Source organism: Phaeoacremonium minimum (genome assembly GCF_000392275.1).
Source record: "Phaeoacremonium minimum UCRPA7 unplaced genomic scaffold PA7_03_scaffold_580, whole genome shotgun sequence".
Lineage (NCBI taxonomy): Eukaryota > Fungi > Ascomycota > Sordariomycetes > Togniniales > Togniniaceae > Phaeoacremonium > Phaeoacremonium minimum.
The window spans coordinates 114257-135555 of NW_006921482.1; the positions used below are offsets into that span (position 1 = coordinate 114257).

General features: G+C 53.4%; 7 protein-coding genes across 7 annotated transcripts; 2 read left to right on the forward strand and 5 right to left on the reverse strand.

The window, feature by feature from the left end:
* Positions 1-186: 186 nt before the first annotated feature.
* Positions 187-1684, reverse strand: UCRPA7_8103 (putative glycoside hydrolase family 76 protein; the record flags this gene model as incomplete). Its single annotated transcript, XM_007920622.1, has 3 exons — positions 187-1410; positions 1467-1534; positions 1597-1684. The coding sequence occupies 3 exons, from the start codon at positions 1682-1684 to the stop codon at positions 187-189; spliced, it is 1380 nt and encodes a 459-aa protein (XP_007918813.1).
* A 1738-nt stretch (positions 1685-3422) lies between these two features.
* UCRPA7_8104 (hypothetical protein) lies at positions 3423-4035 on the reverse strand (the record flags this gene model as incomplete). The annotated part of the gene is made up of 2 exons (XM_007920623.1): positions 3423-3822; positions 3884-4035. 2 exons carry the CDS (start codon positions 4033-4035, stop codon positions 3423-3425), a joined length of 552 nt encoding a protein of 183 aa, XP_007918814.1.
* Positions 4036-6122: 2087 nt separating this feature from the next.
* On the forward strand, positions 6123-6825 carry UCRPA7_8105 (putative gpi anchored protein; the record flags this gene model as incomplete). Its single annotated transcript, XM_007920624.1, has 2 exons — positions 6123-6397; positions 6456-6825. The coding sequence occupies 2 exons, from the start codon at positions 6123-6125 to the stop codon at positions 6823-6825; spliced, it is 645 nt and encodes a 214-aa protein (XP_007918815.1).
* A 1381-nt stretch (positions 6826-8206) lies between these two features.
* UCRPA7_8106 (putative horma domain-containing protein) lies at positions 8207-9244 on the reverse strand (the record flags this gene model as incomplete). Its single annotated transcript, XM_007920625.1, has 2 exons — positions 8207-8413; positions 8480-9244. 2 exons carry the CDS (start codon positions 9242-9244, stop codon positions 8207-8209), a joined length of 972 nt encoding a protein of 323 aa, XP_007918816.1.
* A 774-nt stretch (positions 9245-10018) lies between these two features.
* UCRPA7_8107 (putative importin-beta domain-containing protein) lies at positions 10019-13320 on the reverse strand (the record flags this gene model as incomplete). Its single annotated transcript, XM_007920626.1, has 4 exons — positions 10019-10404; positions 10462-10583; positions 10644-12875; positions 12983-13320. 4 exons carry the CDS (start codon positions 13318-13320, stop codon positions 10019-10021), a joined length of 3078 nt encoding a protein of 1025 aa, XP_007918817.1.
* A 633-nt stretch (positions 13321-13953) lies between these two features.
* On the reverse strand, positions 13954-14823 carry UCRPA7_8108 (putative pi31 proteasome regulator protein; the record flags this gene model as incomplete). The annotated part of the gene is made up of 1 exon (XM_007920627.1): positions 13954-14823. The coding sequence occupies one exon, from the start codon at positions 14821-14823 to the stop codon at positions 13954-13956; it is 870 nt and encodes a 289-aa protein (XP_007918818.1).
* Positions 14824-19925: 5102 nt separating this feature from the next.
* On the forward strand, positions 19926-20947 carry UCRPA7_8109 (putative serine threonine-protein phosphatase pp2a catalytic subunit protein; the record flags this gene model as incomplete). The annotated part of the gene is made up of 2 exons (XM_007920628.1): positions 19926-20430; positions 20490-20947. 2 exons carry the CDS (start codon positions 19926-19928, stop codon positions 20945-20947), a joined length of 963 nt encoding a protein of 320 aa, XP_007918819.1.
* Positions 20948-21299: the final 352 nt, after the last annotated feature.

Consider the following 21299-nt stretch of genomic DNA (forward strand, 5'->3'; position numbering starts at 1 on the left):
GCAAGGCTTCCGTGTTCTATTTGCCCCATGCAAACATATCTCTGTATGTGCAAGCCAATGCATCTATTCAGCGATGCGTCAAAGATCAAGGTATGCGAGCTCTCGGGGACTCCCATCCCAGAGGCGGAAGAAGCGAAAATGCCAAATATCATACACACATCGCCACACCAGTCAAGGCCTGGTCGCTCATATCAAGCCCCAGACGAACACCCCCGTGAGCAGGCTCAAGCCCACCCATGTGAGATCAACCCCGAGGACCCCCGCCTCGTTCGACCGCTTCGTAGGCGTCGGGGTGCTCGTCGGGAACGGGACGGGGCTGACCGAGGCCGTCGGCGGCGAAGAGCTCCGCACGTTCTTGATCTCGCCGGCCTTGAAGGGGGGCGTGGCGTACGGCACCAGAATGCCGTGGACCGTCTCGAGCGCGCTCATCTCCTGGCCCAGACCGGTGACGTTGTCGTAGCCGCCGACGTACCACTTCTGGCCGCAGGACGTGCCCTTGCTGCCGCCGGAGCAGGCGTCGGCGGCGGCCCTGGCCGAGGGGTTGAGCAGGGCCTGCACGGAGGGGACGATCTCGGGCACCATCTGGGTCGCGGCCCACATAAAGCGCGACAGGTAGCCCTTGAACGACTTCATGTCCGTGTTGCAGCTGTCGACCTGCTCGCAGGCGTGCTCGTACATGATGTTGGTGGCGTTGCTGAAGGGGCTGAAGAAGGACTTGGACGCGTCCAGCAGGCCCTTGGTGCGCTCGACCCAGTCCGCGGAGTCGGTACCATTCGTCACGTTGGCCATGATCGCCGCGCCGTAGAGGTAGATGCCTGCGCTGTACGAGAAGCTCACCGGGTTCGTCTCCTTGCAGTCGTCGCCCACCCCGGCCCCGTCGTACACGTTGTACCTGTCATCGATGAAATTAACCTCGCGGCTCCAGTCCCAGATCTTGTTGGCCCAGTCCAGATACGTCTGGTTGTTCGTGGCGCGGTACAAGCGGGCTGAAATCTGGAAGAAGCCGCCGTTGCTGACCGAGTTCTTGTATGTCAGACCGTTGGGGTTGCTCGCAAAGATCTGCCACAGCAGGCCGCCGCCGCAGTTCGTCGTGTTCCACCGGCTGGCGAGGCTGTTCCAGGCGTTCTCACCGATCTCCAACCACGAGGGGATCGCCGAGTCAGGTTGCGGCCAGTTGCGCTCCGCAGCTGACAGAATAGCAAAAGACCAGAAAGCCTGGTCATCGTTCCCCTCGTCTCCATAGTGCGCTGGCACCATCAAGTCAAAATCCGGTCCCGCCTGGGCAAGCAGGGCGGTGGTGATGATGCTATCATACGTAGTATCATTTGTGTAATGCGAATAGTCCAGCATGGCTCCCATGAGCGCACCGCACTCCCACCAGTAATACGGCGCCGGCAAGTCGGCGAATGCCTGCGAAAAGTTAGATGATCATGCGCAGATTTCGTGCTTCTTGCAATAAGACTCACAGCGGCAGTGCCAGGATAGTACGACATGGCACCAGCAGCAATGGTCTTAGCCACGCCTTGTACCGATGCTACAGCGTATTGTTAGCCAAATGCCCGCAAGATATTACATGGCGAGATTGACAGGACTTACTGGAGTCCTCGATCTTGAGGCTGCTAGGAGCCAGGGCAGCAACGGCCAAAGCTGCCGTGCCATGTACGGACTTGATGAAAGAGACCATGATGGGTTCCGAGTCGACGACGTAGAAGAAATCTCAAGTGTGTAAAGGTGTGAATGTCCCGATCCAGTTGTAGTCACCGTCGACCTGCGCGCGTATACAGATCTTCTCCCAGGAAGAACGAGGTTATATACAGATTGTTGGAGGTTGAAGGAGATAGAAAATGAAAGTGAAGACACCGGATCAGAGCGCCAGCTCAGAGAATGCGAGTGGTGTCTGGAAATGTGCAGGGAGGCAGGTAGGTGTATAGAATATTGTCCCTGAAAAGTAGTAGCACAATTGAACAATAGAAGCGAAAAGACCGAACAATAGGCGACCACCGTCAATCAATCAATAATGACGAGAGAAAAAGACAGAAATAACGGAAAAAGATTGAAATCAGCAGTTCAATACGAACTGGCAGCAATCGGGTAAACGAGAGAGTGAGCGCCACTCTTGAAAGAGCGAGCTTTGAAGGGGGGGTAGGAGGGTAGGAGGGAGGTCATCACCATTTATTTGAAGCCCTCTCTCTGTGTCTTTGTTTCTTCAACCCCGGGGATCAGCCCAGGGCCCCCCGCCTGCAAGACCTGCAGGACCTGCACGCTGACAAGAGGCACATGCTTGGGTACTGCGCAGTTGTAGGGGAACACGAGCGCCATGGCACACCACAACGGGAAGGGGAAGGTCGTCAATACGATAGGCGAAGAAGCACCGGGCAGTCGTCAAGACCCAATCGACGCTGGCCAGGTCCAGGTCTAAGCCGTTTAGCTTGTTTCGTTTCCCACCCTGCCTGAGCCTGCGAGCCTGGCGCCCCCGAATCTTGCAGCGCGCCGTTGCAGCGTGGTTTGTTCGCGCCCCAGCTGAGTGGTGGGTAGCTCTCAGGTCGGCGGTGCCATCGGCTGATCGACGGCGCTGGGCCACGGTGCATAGATTGTCTTGCCCAGCTTGCCCTCTCCAATTCCCCAGATCCACATGGGACGAAGGACTGCTAGAGTCTTTCTCTGCCGGGTCGGGGCTGGGTCTGGCCAGCCAGGAAGCCCTGAAAGGGGGCTGCAAGGGCCTGTGAGGATTGTGATTCGGCCGATTGGTCAAAGGGTGAAACCTGAAACATCAACCAAATTGTATGGACTGGCTACCAACGCCCTCTCCAGAGCCGCGCGACTGACCGAAATAACAGTTGCGGCAGGTCTGGTTTCTTTTTACGGATACAGACAAAGACAACAAGAAATGGAACATGGCCTTGACTCAGTCAGAAACGACAAGACCGAGCTGGCTTCAATTCTCGCTCTAGGACATCTAATACAGACGCAGTGAGACATGCATACGTGATTCAGGAACAAAACCAGATATGCCATTTCCTGCAGACTCCAGGCCTGGCTTCGCCACGTTGCATTCGAACACCTGGCACGTTGACAGTAGAGACATTATACACAGTATAGTACAGTACAGTACAGTAGCAGTGCATGTGAAGAAGGAGTCGAACAACGGTCTAGAGTGTCATATGCGTTTATTTTTGTCCGAAAGCCAGGGTATTTATTATTCAGGAGAGCAACCCAACCATTTGCACCACCAACCAAAGCCAGATAGATTGTTGGCCTGGTCCTTGTAGCCACCCCTCGCTTCTATCAGATGTTCAGGTACGGTAGTCAAGGTACCGCTTGAGGTCTCTATTTGACCAAGTGCTCTCCCACCGAGCTGTGACGTTACTTTCTTTTGATATATTGTCCCTAATCCTTTCATCATAGTAAAGTGTGCTGTCATGCTATAAGAAGTTGACAGCAAGTACCATGACTACGGCGTACATCGTCCTCCACATGCTCCCATCTAGCCTGGGAGCAGCCAATGCGCTTGGGACCGTCGAAGTCGGCGTGCTGCTACCACCGGTGGAGGTTGGGAAGAACCACTCCGTGTCAGTTGGGTTTGCCGTCTCCCCTGGGGACGTCTCCGTGGCGATGGGCGTCCCGTCAATGTCCACCGTGTCCGGAGGCGGCGCCGGAGACGACAGGGTCAAGATGCCCCAGTGGATGTCATCGCCGGACATGGTCCTTGTCCATGCCGTCTCGGTCGCGCCGGTGACGGCGTAGTAGTCCTCGCCAAAGGAGGAATATCCCCTGCATACAGCGGCGGTTGTGCCCTGCAGCTGGCAGTCTAACGCTGCCGTTCTGTATGGGCGAGTTAGTACCTGCATGTATGGACTCGTGAACATGAAATGAACGAGCGTACATTGTGCCGGGATCAGCCCCGGAGAAGTGCAGCGTTTTGGGGCCCTCTGCAAATGTGAAGGGCAGGTCGCCATCTATCTGGCAGTTGTTGGCCGTCTGGTCGGCACAGAAGATGGTGTATAACGTCTCGGAGTCATCCTGCAGCTCATGCATCAGTCAATCGACAGACCCAAGGTAAAGAGAGAACAAAAATAGTATAACACTCCTACACTTGTGATTACACTTCCACGTAGGCCCTCCCATGCAGATGCACGATAGCCCGGGACGAAGACGGAGACGGAGACGCTTTGCTGGGCGGCGGCCACTACGGCGATCGGCAGTAGGGACAGCGACAGCGACAGCGACAGCGCCGCCGCGGACGCAGCGCAAGGCCAGCGGTCCCTCCTCATTTGCTACCTACTGTGGCTAGCGGGGGAGGAGGAGAACAGCGCGGGCGCTGTGGTTACCGACGCATTTGGGCTGCTCAGGGTTGAGAAGCGCCGCAGCGGAAGAGAGAGAAGAGGCATTCGCACGACTTGCGGTCAGAACAGAGTTTTGCTCCCACCCGCCTGGCGACAACTATGTAGGTAGAAGCATTATAATGACTGAGTGAGTGGACTGGCGTGGGCTGGCCGAACGGTTTGCGTTTTCTTGGTGTTTCTTGGCTCGACCAAAAGGCTCGCTGCCAAGCCCGCGATTACCATGCTATTACGATGCCCAGCAAGGGACTTCGGCAAAGAAATGCCATTGACCTAGCATAAGGCCCCAACAAGGGCCCCTAACCATCTAACCATCTACCTACCTAGGCACCTTAGGTAACATATTGTCTGTGCAATGGCGGGAATAACGCCAAGAGGAGCCCGCTGTCAACTGACCCTGACTGGCATTCTGGAGACTGCCTAGGCACTCTGCCTAATACAGTAGCTGGGTAGTGCAGAGTACATGTAGGTAGGACTGTCACGGCTACGCGCGTCTTTTTGTCGCCAAGGCGCTTGTCTCTCCAGGGAGATACTGCATAGTAGGTCGTCCGTCGGATTCGCCCTGCTATTTATGTTTATCCATCTATTTGACGATGTATAACATACCTACCGGTAGTTTGTTGATATGTTGCTTGCTGTTGGCGGCTCTGCAGGCGCCTGAAGAGAAGCTAATTACCTAGTAGATCGCCGTTCACTAACGTTATACTCCATCCGTCCTCTGAGAACCTCTTCAAAGCCAACTTCGACATAATTACCCTGATATCTCGGCAACTTCGTTTGCTATCTTGTAGAGCCAATCAAAAATACATGGAATTCAGCCCACTAGAATACCCACTGGCCTGTAGATGTGTTCCTTGAGCCAGACGAAGTAGCACAGACTCAAAGACGAGCAGGAGGAGATTCAAGGCGGCCGCTACCTCATTCCAGGACGAATTTCGTGTAGAAGCTCCGAGTGACGCAGCTCGCCTAGTCTATCATTTTGACCTTGACACGAGACACATCTCGTGTTTGCTTATTCAGTCTCGCCGCCGCCGAACGGACGACCAGTCAAGGTGAGCTTCCATTACGAAACAATGGCCACTCTCATAGTTAGGCAATCCACCTGCCTAGTACTGGATGAACATCAGTAGCCATGGCATGGTTTCCTGCCCTGGCTCATTTCGGCATTTTCGTACAGTCATTAGCACCAGGCACGCCCACTAAAAGCGATCCTTCGCGGGCGGGTCTGCATGACGGGAACACTCCGTACTGGACTATCATAGCAAGGTAGACGGCAACTGCTGGAGATGCCGGGTTTCAACCCGTCGCAGAGAATCAGAGAGGCAACATTCTGGGCTTAGGGAACCTGGGTCAAGGTAGCTAAGGTAGCCCATGGGGTTTCTCCTACCCGAAGACCTGGTTCCCAGCAAAGCATGCTAAGCTTTCGGGTACGGCGTCCCTAGAGCCCCTAGACTCCCCTACCGGCGCGCGCCAGAACAGGGGTCTGCATCTCGAAACGTTAACCTTGATTGACAACTCTAATGACAACGGGGGGAAGCGGACCCAGGGGCAAAAAGGATCTGCGACAGATCTCGGGCTTAGGTTGTTTATATAGATCTCAAGTGAGCCACTGCGCCCGCCTCTCCGAGCTTTCTATTCCTCGTTCCCGGGTTTTGTGGCTCTTTCTCTCTCTAGCCTGTCTCTCTTTGAAACCTACAAAAAGAGTTCTCGAACTTCGGTCTCCAGCAGCCAGCCACTCGTTCAAGCCACCTCTAGATAGATATCTGATACTCGCTCATCAGGATGGCTCGTCAGCTCCTCCGCGGTCTCCCGCTTCTGTCAGCACTCGCTGCTCCCGCATTGGCCCAGTCCACCAGTGTCGTCGAGGTTCTTCTCCCCGGCTTCGACACCCAGACGGTCCTCGCCTCCGTCGTCGACGTCGACTCGCCGTCCAAGACCACCTACTTCCTGACGTGCCCCACCGATGAGGACGAGACAGAGTGCGGCCTCGGCTCCGGAATCACGGTGGTAGAAGGACCGTCGACGTTTGCGTACCACCAGACCGAGACTGGGGTCCTGTAAGCTCGCCTGTATCCCCCCATCTCGGGAGAGATGTACTGACGGTGTGTCCCGTAGAACTGCCGACGTCTCCTGCCAGATCGCCTCTAGCACAGCCGTCTGCACGTCAAGTCTGGACGAGTCTGGCTACGACGAGTCGGCCAGCTCCTCCTTCGCCGTCGCCACGGGGGGCGTGGCGACCATCACGGACCTGAGCACACTCACCGGCACCATCACCATCACCGCCGGCCTGGAGAAGCTCTCCGGGGCCACCGCCTCTCAGACGGCTGCGACCGGCCAGTCCACCTCCGCCTCCGGGTCATCCACCGGCTCTGCCGGCGCCACAGCGGCAGGATCCAGCTCCAGCACTGCTGGCATGCCCCAAATTACTGGCAATGCCGTCTTCGCTGGTGTTGCTGCCATTGTTGGTGGTGCCATGATGATATAGACTTGATTTAGATTAGATCAACATTCCTACAAAGATCTGTACTTAATTGGAGCATATAGAATAATAGCAATCCGGAAAGTTACACAAAGGTTGTGATAGACTCTTATTTTTGACGTGAAGTATGTGAGGGGTCTAAGAACTCAGGTTGGAATTATTCATTGACAGTTATCCTAACCCTTTCAACTGATATGCCAAGGCTGTGCCTGATGTACTTCAACCCTCTGGCATGAGCCGCAACACAACTACAAAGCTTCCCAATCGTGAAGGCCAGTGTATTATTCCCAATATTATGATGTCTGTTTCCCTCTTTTTCAACAGGAGAAGAGGTGATGCTCTACTCATTTTTTGTCGCCAGAGATGGCAGTGGAGCCGGTCAGGTTCAGCTCCTCAACACCTGTGGTTGAAACAAACAGAGATCAGGAGTAGCCTTTGTGATATTCATCATGTCAATTAGCTATCGAGTGTCCGGGAGGCTTTATCCATGATCTTTCTTCACCTTGTCTCCTGCTGCACCTGACAATACAACTACTCCCACAACATGCGGTCAACTATCCACCACCACCATTGAGATATCACCAGACAACACTTGACAACTAATCTCGGTCAATTGAGCAAGTGTTGGAGTGCATGGATCAGATAGGGATGCGTCGATGTCCTCGATGTCCTCGTCATTCCCTGCGATTACCTCAGAACACCGAAGGCAGCTCCTCGCCAGGTGTCTCCGCATCACGAGCAGTGATGGTTGACAAGCTGTTGTTTATCGCAATGACATCAAGCAGTCTCTCATAATTTGGAAGGGCCGGTGCAACCAGCGGAAGGCGATAGGATTGGACTGTGGCTGGAGGCTAGACTTCACCGTGGTCGTGGGCCACGGTTGACATGTCTAAGGCCTCCTCGCTCCAGTCAAGCATATCGCTTGCCGCTGATTGCTCCGGCCCTTCCCGACTACCAGAGACTACTTGATATTATAGTAACAAAAGGCCAGTAGCATGCCTACCCATCTGGTTTTGTCAATACCATCATCAAGACACCCCTCATCCAGATTAGAATGGCAGGGTCGTTATCCGCAAGGGTTATTCTGTCTGGAGTTATGAGCATTTGGACCAGGAGGAAGAGACGAAGTGTTGGGGGTTGGCATACTTGTTGGTGGCAGAATGCCACTTTTGGCTTGGTGACCAACTCCTCGAAACGAGGTTAAATATAGAGTTGTTGAATATATATAGAAACCCGGTACAGAGACCGGTTATCTTGATATTAGTCAAGTTACGTTTGTTCAGAAAGTTGAACAGCATGAGCCGTGCTCATGAAATAGTGCTTTGTCGGGTGTGCTCCCGTGGATAATACATCACGAACGAACATGATGCTTCAACAAGTTCAAGACTTAAGATGGTTTGTTTAACGGGACAGCGGCGGTACTTCGAAGAGCCTCCTTGGCCTTGCCCTCCTCAACCCAGCACTCGAAGAATAGTGGCCCGGCTTCTACTGATCGTACAGGAACAGTCTTTGCGCCGCCAAGATCCTTGCCTCTCTTCCTCTGGCGAACTGCAGCTTGCAGGCTGGGCTGTGACGGAATCCATGGCTGCGGGTGCTATTGAAACGTTAGTATTTATCACTTCATAGACAAGGATGCGGGAAAGAACAAGCATCAACTCACCCCTATCGGCGCCTGTGCCTGGTTCTTCAGCTCAACAGCAACAGTGAACGTGCATCCCTCCGGCAGGGCGTCCATCTTCTCTCCCGCGTAAGCCAGCCTTCTGAGAGCACCGCGCAACTGCTCGTCGACATCGGCCCAGTTGATGACATCCTCCTCGACGAGCTCGTTGTCCTCGTCCTCCTCCGCAGCGACCGCATCGTCGTCTTCCTCGACGTCCTCCTCGGCATCTTCCTCGGCGTCTTCCTCGGCGTCGTCCTCGCCCTCCTCATCGTGCTTCTTGCCGCTGCTTCCTCTGGGGTCGAAGTTGCGCATAGCTTCTGCGCCGCCGGGCCACGACGGAAAGCCACTGACGTCGAACATCCACCGTTCTAGGACGGCACCGGGCGACACCTTTGAAAGGGCTGCCTTGCTAGCTGGGGCAGCAGGAACGGCAGCTGGGGGCTTTGATGGGGTGGTGCCGGATGAGGTGAGCGGTGCGTGAATGACGACAGCAACCCGCGCAACACTGCCGGCGGCGATTTGGCCCGTCACTGCATCCACGGCATCAAGAACCCAGGAGCAGACCTTGGGGTGCCTTGACTGGTGGACAGGGATGTTGAAGGCTCTTGCAGAGAGGAATGTCCGACGTGGGTATATGCTACGGTAGTACAGGATCGTGTGTATGGAGATGGTGAGGAAAGATGAGAACGAGGTCAGGAGAGTGTGAGCTTGTATGATGGGCACTTCTGTTGACTCTGGGGCCTCAGGTAGAGGCGGCGGTGGCATCGACATGGCAATGCTCTGGTTAGGTGAAGATTGAGTGTCAGCCTTATGATAAAGAAGACAGTGTAAGGATCTGAAAGGTGATTTTGTGATATTGTGTATTGCCGGGTATAGCTTGCCCTTGTATTCACTGATGTTGAGGTTCCGGTGACGTGGTTTAGGTACCCCTCGCTAACACAGCATGGAGCTGGCTGGGTGCCTGCCTGGTGACGCGCCTAGTGAATTGATAAAACCACTGAGACCACTAGACAATCTGAACCTGAAGCAACCTCATAAACCAGGCACGCACCGGAATTCACAAAAACAATGTCAATCAAACAGATATGAGTAGAAAAACGTTTTCTTGTTATCGAGCCAGTGGGCCCACAGGTTTCTATCTAATTGCTTTTCCTCCTATGCCTTGCTGCCAATGTGCTGCCCATCTGGCATGTTACTATAAGACGCCAAGGGGCAAGTCCACCAATCTGGGCCATATCTAAACCGTCTTGTAGGAGAAGTGAAGAAGAGCCAAGTAGCTGGACATTGCTTCGAGGGAAACCTGTCTGCTCATCTCTGAGTTACCTCCACATGTGTCTATACTGTCATCACTCATCAGACATCAATTCACAATCACTTGTCTAGCTGTTTCCGCAAGCTGCGTATTCGAGCCGATGCTGCCATCACCACCAGCCCCGGTTGGGGTGGAGCTGGGCATATGGCCGGCATTTCGTTCTCATGTAGACCATCTCCAGCAGCGAGTAATTCCTGCTGTTGTTTCAAAGCTGCCTGGGCACGCTCCTACTGCGCCGCCAGCTCGTTGAGCTTGGTCTTCTCCTCGTCCGTGAGCATCTCGTACCAGTTCTTGAAGTCGGCAATGTTCTCGCGGGCTGCTCGGATGAAGAACTCTGTTAGATACTGCTGTGTCTCATCATCTCTCTGGCGGGATCCGGAGCCCTCAATCAGTGACATAAGTCCGGCCTTGGTGGAGCCAAGAGACAAGTCAAGCGTGTCAGGCTCATCTTCCCAACCCTCGTCTCCATCGTCCTCGTCGACATCTGCAAACTCGGCTGCTGCGGCAGCGGCAGCGTTAGCTGCACCCTGAATACCAGAAGCTGAGAGCAACTCCTCAATGAGAACTTTGAGAATCTTCAGGTTGGCTGGGATGATGGTAAACTGGTCAGGGTCTAGGTTCGTTCCTGTTAGCAATTTGCGCCTTGGTCGTTCAACATCAAATGACCTACTCTGCTTCGCCCGTGATCGAGTCATGATTCTATCACTGGTTGGTACAATCAAGTCTCCCTTCACCATGGTCTGAGAGAGACGCGCATCGTTTAGGGAGTAGAGTTTCGATAGTGCAATGACGCTGTGACAGGGTCAGTATCAACCAAATTAGACAAGACCTAAAGCAATGACTTGAACTTACTTCTGTCGAATCTCATCGTAACCTGCGAAGTTGATTGAGTTTTCCAGCCATTTGCTGAGAACGACTTGTAGGCCACTTTGACTATTGATCTCAATGCCACTAAGGAAGTGAACAACGTCCTGGGCACCAACAAGGGACAGCCGTGCAAAGACAAGGATCAGAGACTGGATGAAAGGAGCAGCTTGTGCAGACGCTAATCGAGTTGCTACAGCCTGCAGGAGCTTAAGCAGGTAAGGACCAAGGCGCTCTTGACCGGCTTTTTCGACAAGCTCAGCAGCAAGGCCACCAACCTCTGATGCCGCATTGTCTTCAATGGAAGGTCCAAGGAGGCGATCAATGATAATAAGACAGACCTCTAGACCAGATTGGCCGTTCTCGTCATGCCAGCCAAAGACCTGATGGTGGTCATGCATGAGCATGTACTTCAGGGCCTCAGCGCCAGGTCGTAGGACTTCGCCTTCAGGAGACTCCATCAAGAGTCTCTTCAGCTTCGGTAGAGTTGCTGCGACAAAGCCAGCGGGAAGCGGCTCTGAGCCGTGTTGCACTAGAGCTACTAGAAGCTCACTAGCCAGTGTAACAAGGGGGTCATCCTGCGTCATGTCCGCAACATTGAATGCACCTGTCAGTGTAGGGAGAACCTTCGCACAAAGTGCCGCATAAGATGCCGAATCTGAAAGTTTCGCGACCAGGTCCTCGAAAGCCTCGCAGACAAGCATCGTAACCTGGAAGTTCGAGGCACCATGCTTGGCGATGAGGAAAAGAGAGTCTACAGACTTGATATCCGACGCAATGGTAACACGTGGGTCAATGGTGATGGCGGCCCGTAAAGACTCGGCTAGGGTTACTAGGAGATCGTCGGCATCCTCAAGATCGGTTAGGTCCTTCGAGTCAAGGAAGCCATTGATTGATTGAATGATTGCCAGCTGGCGGTCTGCAGGCGCATTGCCCGACTTGACAAACCCTTCAACAGCCTTCACACAGGAGACCTGTACAAGTTCTTGGTCATCCCGAGTGATAGACTCGATAGTCCGGTCCAACAGAGCATTCGCCGGAGGGAAACCGTGTGATAAAATTCCAGCCACAAGGAAACCCCGTGCGCGCAGAAGGGTTTCGTCGGGCTTGTTCACTGCAAAATTGACAAGCTCCATGTACGCTTGGGCAATGACTTCAGGGACTGGCTTGTCCAAGTCCTGAAAGTCGCCAACCAACATGTTAAAAAGATATAGGGAAGCCTCCTGGCTTCTCCAGTCTGATCCATTACCGGGAAACAGGCCCTTCGTGTAAGCGAAGAGTCCTTCTAGAGCCCGCTGGTTGAGCCACTCCCCAAGCTTGATAAGGAGATCACCGCATGCAGTTCGAGCAGTGTAATTGGCAGTGACAGATGTCTCCTCTGCGAGGTAGAGCGACACATCGATTTCCCAGAGCTCCTCTTCCTCCTGCGTGATGCGGGAGTACGCAACAACAAGCTGCATCAGATCCACCATCCAGGGTGTCTCATGCGGCGCTTGGGCATTGATCTGGGCTTCCAGCTCCTTCTGAACAGGAGGAGCACGCAGGCATTGGTTCAGGAAGTCCAGCTCTTCTAGAACTAAGAAATCGAGCGTGTATGGCAGGCCGTCCGAATCCTCTAGCCTTCCTTGTGCCCCATTGTCAATGTACTGGGCTTGGTATGCGCCCTTTAGACTTGATAGCTCCTCCCAGGTAGCACTGAAGAAGGTCAAGCTCTGAGGCAGCAGAAGGGCGGGGAAAACACCCTTGATCTTGATCAGAGTCTTGACCACCTGGAGCTTGAGAGCAATAACGCCGTTCCAGACCTCCGGCTGTGACTCCGAACCGGCAGTGTTCTCAGGCAGCTGCACCTTCATAACCTGTTGAAAGAAGGGCAACCAGCCCTTCAGGGCCTCTTCTGCAAAACTCTTGACTTCTTGCGGGTGATCATCCTTGACAATATCCATTAGATCGAAGCAGCCTCGGAAGACTGAAACGGCCAAGGCACGGAGGGCGGGCTTTCGAGACTCGTTCATCGCTACATGGTAGACCACGTCGACAATGGAGCGTGCCATGGAGAAGAACTGGTCCTCACTCAGGCTCTCCTCCACGAGGTCTCCCAGCACCTTCAGGGCGCCATGCAACTGGGTGTCTGTGCCAGTGGGGATAACCTCGAGTAGGGTTGGTAGCAGGGTCGGCCATTGCTCCGGAAAGTCGACATTAGCGATCTTACCGACAACATAGCTATGATGGTCGAAGAGTTAGCACGTATATCCACCCCACGATTGTACAACGCTTGGAAGCTATGAATGTAGTGACAAGGGCACGTCCCCAATGGAGCAGTAACATACCTTACGGCAGCCTTGACCTTACGCTCATCCTCATTGCTCAAAGCCAGGTCCAGCAGCTTGGGTCGCAACTGATCCTTGGTGGAGTCGGGGATGGGGATGCGGGGGCCCTCGCCGTCGTCGCCCTCGGGGCTCCAATTGTGCTCGATGAAGTTGCGCAGGACGGACAGGGCGGACTGGCGGATGTCCGTCGAGATGGACGTGTGTGCGGCGATGTTGGCCAGCGACAGCGGGAAGATGGGGTTCGTCTGCGCGTGCTTGAGCTCGATCTCTGCCTGCTTCCGCGGCCCCTCGGCAGCCAGCTGGGTGTTTGCCAGCAGCTGCACCAGCTGATCCTCCATTGCGTGCGTGCGCGAGCCAGGAAGCTGTCTCTGGGTTCGTGCTTTGCCTGTCTTCGCTCGGGCTCGCTCAAGGCTGTGTTTATTTGCTTTTCGTCTATAACTCGTGCAAATCGGCGCGGGAAGGCTATCGGGTAGCGCCGTCTAGTTGAGTAGCCTACGACGTCTTTTTAGTTTGCTTTTTTGTGCTGGCAGCTCGCCGAAAGAGCGGTATGTGGGGTTATTAGGTAGAGTGGGTTTTGGGTGTGTGGTGTTGAAGATGCGGCACTACGCACGACGCGACCAGACCGTTTTACCGTGGGACGTGCGGGCGCGCGCCTCTCTACCCAAAGTACTCACAGAAGGCACCTGCAGGAGGTCTAGAACAGGCTACCAATAACATTCACTTACACCTCACCACCATAAACAAGTCAGGGGAAGGTATATAGAGGCGAGAGCTTCGTCACATGTAATTCACGAAATGGCAGAAGAAAGACGAGCGAGAAGATGATGTCGGGAAAACGTATCTCATTTTCGAATATCATAAAGTCATCCTTCGACTTGAGCATCGATCATAATACAATGCCACCACATAATCGTACAGTCCTCCACCTATCAGCCTTACCTTCCTATGAACGGTGTGTTCTCAGTGCCAGACTAGATAATTCCGCCGCCACCAAATGTGTCATTTCCTCCAAACGAGTTCCCTGGACGTCCGCCCCCGAATCGTGGCCCGCCGCCTCCTGGACCAAGGGGATCCCATCTCGCACCGGGAGGAGCCTGAGGATTGAAATCCTCATCTCCTTGTCCATGCGGACCGCGGAACAGGGGGTCATCGAAGGTAGGATGCATGCCACCCCCTCCAGGCCGTGGTAGTCCACCACCAGGGATGAAAGCACCACGGAGGGGATCATGCGGCCCCAGGCCCGGGGGATTGAGGTCACTGTCTCCGATATTGAATGGATGGCGACCCCCAAATCCACCAGGAGGAGCCAGGGGACCTCGCGGTGGTCGATTTATTTCATATTCATCCTCGAAGCCTGGTGGCGGGAAGTCGCCAGCCGGAATCGGTCTGCGCGGTGGCTCGGCAAGGGGGTCATTGAAGGGGTACGGATTCGGCCGCGCGGGATCAGGCAATCCTTCAGGGATCTCCGGGGGCCCCCGCCGTCCCCCTTGTCGGCCGACTCGGTCTGCATCTTCGCGGGCAGCACGGTCATCGGGGTTGTTCGATTCCTCATATCCCTCCTTCTGTAGACTGGGAAGCAGCTTCTGAATGATGTTGACCTTCAGCAGGCTGGCCAGGTCAGATATACGTTCTTCTGAGATGAAGACGCTCTTCAACTTCTGTGGCAAGTCGCTTCGGTCCTCGGTGCCGTCCTGGTTCGTACTTATACGTAGCGGCAGCGCAGATGACGAGACATAGTCTCTAGCTGTGATCTCGACCCGCGCGATCCTCTCATCCCCTACTCCCAGGCCTCGAATCTCTGCCTTGCCTCCTAAGCGATCGACCCGGATGACATATTGCATTGACGACTGTGTATGGGCGTATACGAAGGAGTGTGAGTTAAACGAGGCGTTCCATTTCGAAGGTAGCCGTGGCGCGAGCTGCTGGCATTCTGACTCTGATGAACCAAATCTCCTATTAGTACTGAACCTCCACTGCTGGGTTCTTCCAACAATGTACACAGCGGGGAGCTTACCGATCTTCTGATCCTCATGAAAACCAACTAATCTGAACCCCAGGGACGACATGCATGCGTGTGTGAATAGTGCAACAGCCTCATACGAGCTGCTCATGTCCGAGGTAGTGTCGCCCTTTTCGTGGGTAGGCAGAGCATCAGCCATCCCCTGGAGGATGACATGCGGGCTCAGCGGATTCGACGCCATCGTGTTGACAGTCCTTCCAATTGCTGCAAGATTGCTATGGGTCGTATGGTGCGTATATGGTTTGATGTTGCAAGAAGACAGTCGTGCCTGGTGTTCCGGAATGGAGGGGCAGCAATGACGTTCTATTTAATGGCAAGGAATGGAGGTGGCGTAACCTACAGCTGCCTGAAGCCGTAGGGCTGAGTCCAGTGATTCAGCACTGCGGGGTACCTCAAGCTCCTGACAGCTCGGTTTACAACCTCCATTGCGTTTAGGTTTAGGCATTGATTCCATCACCGCCTAAATCAGGCACAATACCAGGCAATCATGATTGACAGGGCGTTGTGATCTTTCGAATATGTGGTACCATATGCAGCATGAATGAAGATGCCATACGTTCAAAAAGATCTCCAGGAACAGACAATACTATTGTCTCAATTAGAATAGTCTAAGCATCTATCTGCCTCAAGCCGCCAATAAAATGCCCCTGAGCCTTGATGCCCATGTACTCCAACATATGACATATGCAATCAAATGATACAAACGCCTACATGCTAAATTCGCTGTCAAAATGAACCGAGTTATGCAAGTCAGAGTAATCACAGTCTCGAGTTATCACCAAGATAATGTACTTTCGCAACCAATGCATCCAGGCTAGCCACTAACGCAAGGGCGAGAAGCTTGAAGTCGAGCAACGTTTACCAACGACGGCTAGAGCAATTAATTAGTAAATGAGAGACGCAAGAGTGATAGCACAGATGACTAACCTGAAGGCGTCATTAACTTTAACCCGACGACGCTTGGGCGTTTGTTTCGATTCCTTCTTCTTTTCCTTTTTAGTTGGGCGGTCCAATCCCAGGAGCTCGTATTCGATATCCGACATTTGAGAACTATCGTCGCTGTCGCTCGCTTCATTGTCGTATGAGCGAGAATACGCCGGCATCTTCCGAGCGCCTGGACTGTGGTCTCGAGACCGGGGTCGTGAAGATGACCGTGACCGCCTGTAATCCGGCTGCGGAGGGGAGTTCTGGTTGCTCGATCTTTCTCGCCGAGGATCCTGACGCCTGTCACCAGACTGGGCACTTTGATATCCAGAGTCGTGCCGTAATGTGGATTCATGCGGGGCGTTTGACCTGTCATCTTTCTGACGAGGGTGGACGCGATCTACCTGGTCGTGCAGAGAGTGGAAAAGAGTGTCTGTGACATCCCGTTCAGCACTTCTAGAACCACCTTCGCTCTTTGATCGAGACATGTCACCTGCAGGTCCGGGTAGATACTTGTGGCGTTTGAGCTCCCTCTCTTGATCTTCGCGAGTTTCCTCAAATGTCCGCTTGGCACGACTTTGGCCTTCCTGGGAACTATGAGTTGGCTCATCGTCTGATGGGTCGGACTGAAGGTGAGCAAGGTCGTAGGTAGAATATTCGTGGGGGTAACCAGGAAAACGGATCTTGATCATGCCCCTGTAATGTTTGAATGCTGGATCATCTCGTACGCGCCCCCAGTACGTCGTATCCCGGATGGAAATGGAAAAGGATTTCAGGTCGGTCTCAGAGAAAAACTCCGACTTGATACACTTGGCATTAAAGGCAGGCGGGATTGTCGGGTCATCGTTATATTCTGGGGGCAGCGGTCTTCCAACAGGATCGGCATCTTTGGTGTTGACTTCGAGGAAAATCTTTTCGAGCTCCCATTCGAAATCATCGTCAATAGGGGTGGCGTGTTCATCTCGTTGGTCGCTCTTCGGCGTGCTGATCGAACGAATTGGAGAGTCCTTCGCAGCACTCGACGATCGCCGGTTAGAGTCCGACGATTGTTTCTGTTGCCCATGATGTCGTTGGCCTCTGCCTCGATGGTCTCTATTATGGCGAGAACCCCGATTGTGATGCTGGTTACGATTACCGCTGGCTTGATTCCAGTGCGCAGGGGGTGGCGGTGGCAAGGAAGGGGGATATTGAGGATCTGTGGTGTATGGGGGCCCATTCGGAGCATTGTAGGGTACTTGTTGGTAATTATTTGGAGGTGGTGGAGCGTACGAAGGGTATGCTGGAGGTGATGGCCCCGAGTAATATGGCTGAGGAGCAGGAGGGTAAGGGGAACTTGGCGGGGGAGCGTAAGGCTGACCATACACCGGCGGGCCATACGGATTTGACTGGCCGTAAGGAGGAGGAGTTGGCTGTGGAGGAGGGCCAGGAGGTCCAGGAGGGCCGTACTGGCTATAAACAGGAGGCGGCACTACCGGTGGATAGCTCTGACCGTAGGCACCCTGGGGAGCAGGAGTAGGAGGATACGGAGTGTATGGTGTAGGTGGGCCTGGAGGTAGAGGTGGATAGCCAGCTGGCTGTGAGGACAGACCGGGAGGTGCTGAATGTGAGTACGGCGCTGGACCTGGAGGTGGAGGAGGTCCATTCGCCCAGGGATTATAAGCAGGAGGTGACGCCGCTGTTCCCGGAGGAGGAGCGTATCGCGTGATGATGGGGCCTTTTGATCTATTTCCATGCGAAGAATTGGTGGCAGAAGACTTCATCTGATTCGCGGCTTGACGCTGGCGAAATGCCTCTAGGCCCCTGAATCATTCGTTAGTGACAAACTCGGCAGGTTGACAGCGGATCTCTGTCTTCGCAGAAGAGATCTCATCTCGAGGTCTTGTACGTACGCAGGCTGGCTTCTTGTGGGCTCAGGGCAAGCGAACACAAAATGGTCCTTGCTTCCGCAATTATAGCAACTTGCCTCATGCTTTGGCGCATCCTGGCCAGGAGCGCGGTCTGCCATCCCCTTTGATGCTTAAAACCGAGGGGCAAATCAGCCGTCGGCTGTGTAGATGTAATACGGAAACAAGGGATGCGGAGGACCGTTGATGAACCAAAGATGCTGGCCTTTACAACCGCAAAAGCCAGAAGTGCGACAGACCAGAGTCGGTGGTTTGACGGCGATAGAGAAGTAAGAGAACCCTCTTGTTCCTCGATGTCAGAGGATGCACGACTCGGCCCGGTTGAGAGACTAAAAGTCTGAGAATTGCTGGACGGGACTATGAGGCTGCAGGCCGAAGTCACACAGCACAATAGGAGTCATGCAATGTCTACACCTTTGCTTTGACTTCGAAGATGCCGGAAAGATTCAACAATGGCTTGTCGGAGCTTGAGTGTCTTTTAGGACTCATCGCTTGCCACAGCCACATCCGAGCTGAATCCGCGATCGGATTGTGAGATGTCCTCCGCCCTATACCGATAGTTGGAGTGTAAATCTAACAAGTTATATAGTGCATTCATAACCGATTACTTAGGAAAAGAAACATTTCATAAGACAGCAAGACATGCCAAAGGCGAGGCACCGGGCTCTATGCATCGAGTCGCGATGTGAACTTTTTTGAGGTCGAATCAGCAAGATGGCCCGAGCGGGCGTCGCTGCGACCCCCGCCCGAGTGCCTTCCAAAGCGCGGGACCGGAAGAACATGTTTCCGGTAGCAGCGATTCTACTGATGTCTGTCGTTTTGTCTTCTCAGACGAGTACAGTAGTTCAAATGGAAAGATATTGGAGGAAGTGGCTTCTCAGAATGGTGTTTGGACATATCAATGGTTTGGGCTTAGGGCGAATGTGACCAGAATCAACCAGTGCTGTCTAGTTGTGTTCTGATGGTCACATTGGATGCCGAGGAGAAAATGGGCAATATCGAGAATGAGTGGCTTTTATGCCAGGAATGATACGAGACGAAGAAAGTCTGTCGAGAGCATACGACAAATAGAGGCATGCGTGGTAGATAAGAATGTGGCATTTTCAATGACGATCCTTAGGATTTCTCATATGGAGAATCCTCAAGGCGAGGAGAAGAGAAAGTTTGTACGTTTTCAGTGAACCTGTGATATTGAATCGACTTCCACCAGAGCCGTATTAGACTCCTGCAAGGGGAAGAACGATACGGAAAATCTCGACAGAAAAGAAAGCAACGCAAGTGACCCGGCAGAATGGAATAGGGTGACGAAGCTAGCAGTAAACCACAGCCAGAATTGACGCTCCGCAGTAGAAACCCATGAAAGGAAAGCAAAAGAGTCCCATAACAATACTCGGCACTTCAAGAACGCCAAGGAGGTGCAGTTGTTCAATCAGAACGGCTCAATCTGATGGTTCTGGTCAGAAGAAGGCATCTGCGATGATGAATCCGTTGAGAATCGATGAAGGCGTGTCGCCACAGTACGCAAAGAGATAGTTGAAAGTGGGAGAAAATTGCTTTGAAAGGATGGAGACCGAAGAATGGGTGAAATGGGGATGATCTCAGTGCCTGAGGCATAGAATCCTAGGACTTTCCATATCGATAAGCAACCAACCAACGGCCACAATCCACACGCCACACACACCTGGCACACACCACACAACGCCTGCACCTCCACCTGCAAGTGCCCTCTAGGTGTGTGCCTGTGGCTTTTAGGTCGTGCCTTTGATTTGCCGACCTTAGTCCGACACGTTGATTACAGAAGCGCGGAGCAATCGCCCTCCAGCTCAGAAGGCGCGGTCTTGACAGGCCATTAATAGCCCTTGGACAAGCCTCCTGTGCCACGGAACATTCTTCAAATCGCTTCCCCTCCAGTCGGCATCAAGCTCCTCCTGGCATTCATGTGAACCGAAAGCAACACCATCGTCTCTTGAACATGTTGGTTCCTTCGCGAATCTTCTCCATCACGACATCCTCTGCCGGGAGAAGCACCAGCCCCAGCATACGACACTGTGCCCAGGGCTGAAACCCGCTGGGCCCTACCAGCTTACCGATCAAGATGCCCGGCCTACCAGCTTCCGTCGACCTCGACGAGTGCATATCACGACTCTACAAGAAAGAGCTGCTGGCCGAGTCCGTCATCGAGGCGATATGTGCCAAGACTAAGGAACTGCTGATGCGCGAGAGCAACGTCGTCCATGTCCGCGCGCCCGTCACCGTCGTCGGCGACATTCATGGGCAGTTCTTCGATCTGATCGAGATTTTCAAGATCGGCGGCTGGTGTCCCGATACAAACTACCTGTTCCTCGGCGACTACGTCGACCGTGGCATGTTCAGCGTCGAAACTATATCTCTCCTTGTCTGTTTGAAACTGAGATACCCAAATCGTGTGCATTTGATCCGCGGCAACCATGAGTCGCGCGGCGTCACCCAGTCCTATGGCTTCTATACCGAATGTTCGAGAAAGTACGGCAATGCCAATGTGTGGCATTATTTTACCGATATGTTTGATTATCTTACACTAAGTGTTGTGATCAATGATCAGATCTTCTGTGTGCATGGAGGTTAGTCTTTAATCATGTCTAGGAATACACCACGGCTAATGCTAACATGCTGGGAACAGGCTTGTCACCTTCCATCCATTCTATCGACCAGATCAAAATCATCGATCGGTTCCGCGAGATTCCCCACGAAGGTCCTATGGCAGATCTCGTCTGGTCAGATCCAGACCCTGAAAGAGACGAATTCTCCTTATCGCCGCGCGGGGCCGGATATACCTTCGGGGCCCAGGTGGTTAAGAAATTCCTGGCGGTCAATAACATGAACCACATTTTACGCGCTCACCAGCTCTGCCAAGAGGGCTTTCAAGTCTTGTACGACGACAGGCTGAGTACTGTTTGGAGCGCTCCCAACTACTGCTACCGGTGCGGCAACATGGCTAGTGTGCTCGAGGTGAGCGACACGGGCGAGCGCTTCTTTAACGTATTCGCTGCTGCCCCAGAAAACGACCAGCACAAGGACATGCAGCAGGGCACAGAGAAGGCTGCTGATGGCAACGCCTTGCCGGACTACTTCCTCTAAGATTGGGGAGAAGGTCTGCCAGCAAGTACGAAGATTATTTTTTGTGTATGTAATGTACGGTTAAGCACGCAAGCACGAGATTCACAAGATAGACAGACGACGGCGATCCATCATGATACCTGAAAGACTTTTTTATACCCCTATCTGTTCGGCAGTAGCTGCCTCAATGTGGTGACGTAGCAAAACGGTAATCGTTATGTGTAATGTCGAAGAAGTTTCCGTACCCTGAGTTCAGCATCTCAAAAACCCCTCCAAAATCATCATCCCTTTCCCCTTCCAAGTTTCGTATAGCCAGCGAGAAAAAAAAAAAATCTAAGCCACTCATCATGATATCATTTCCGTCGATTCCTCG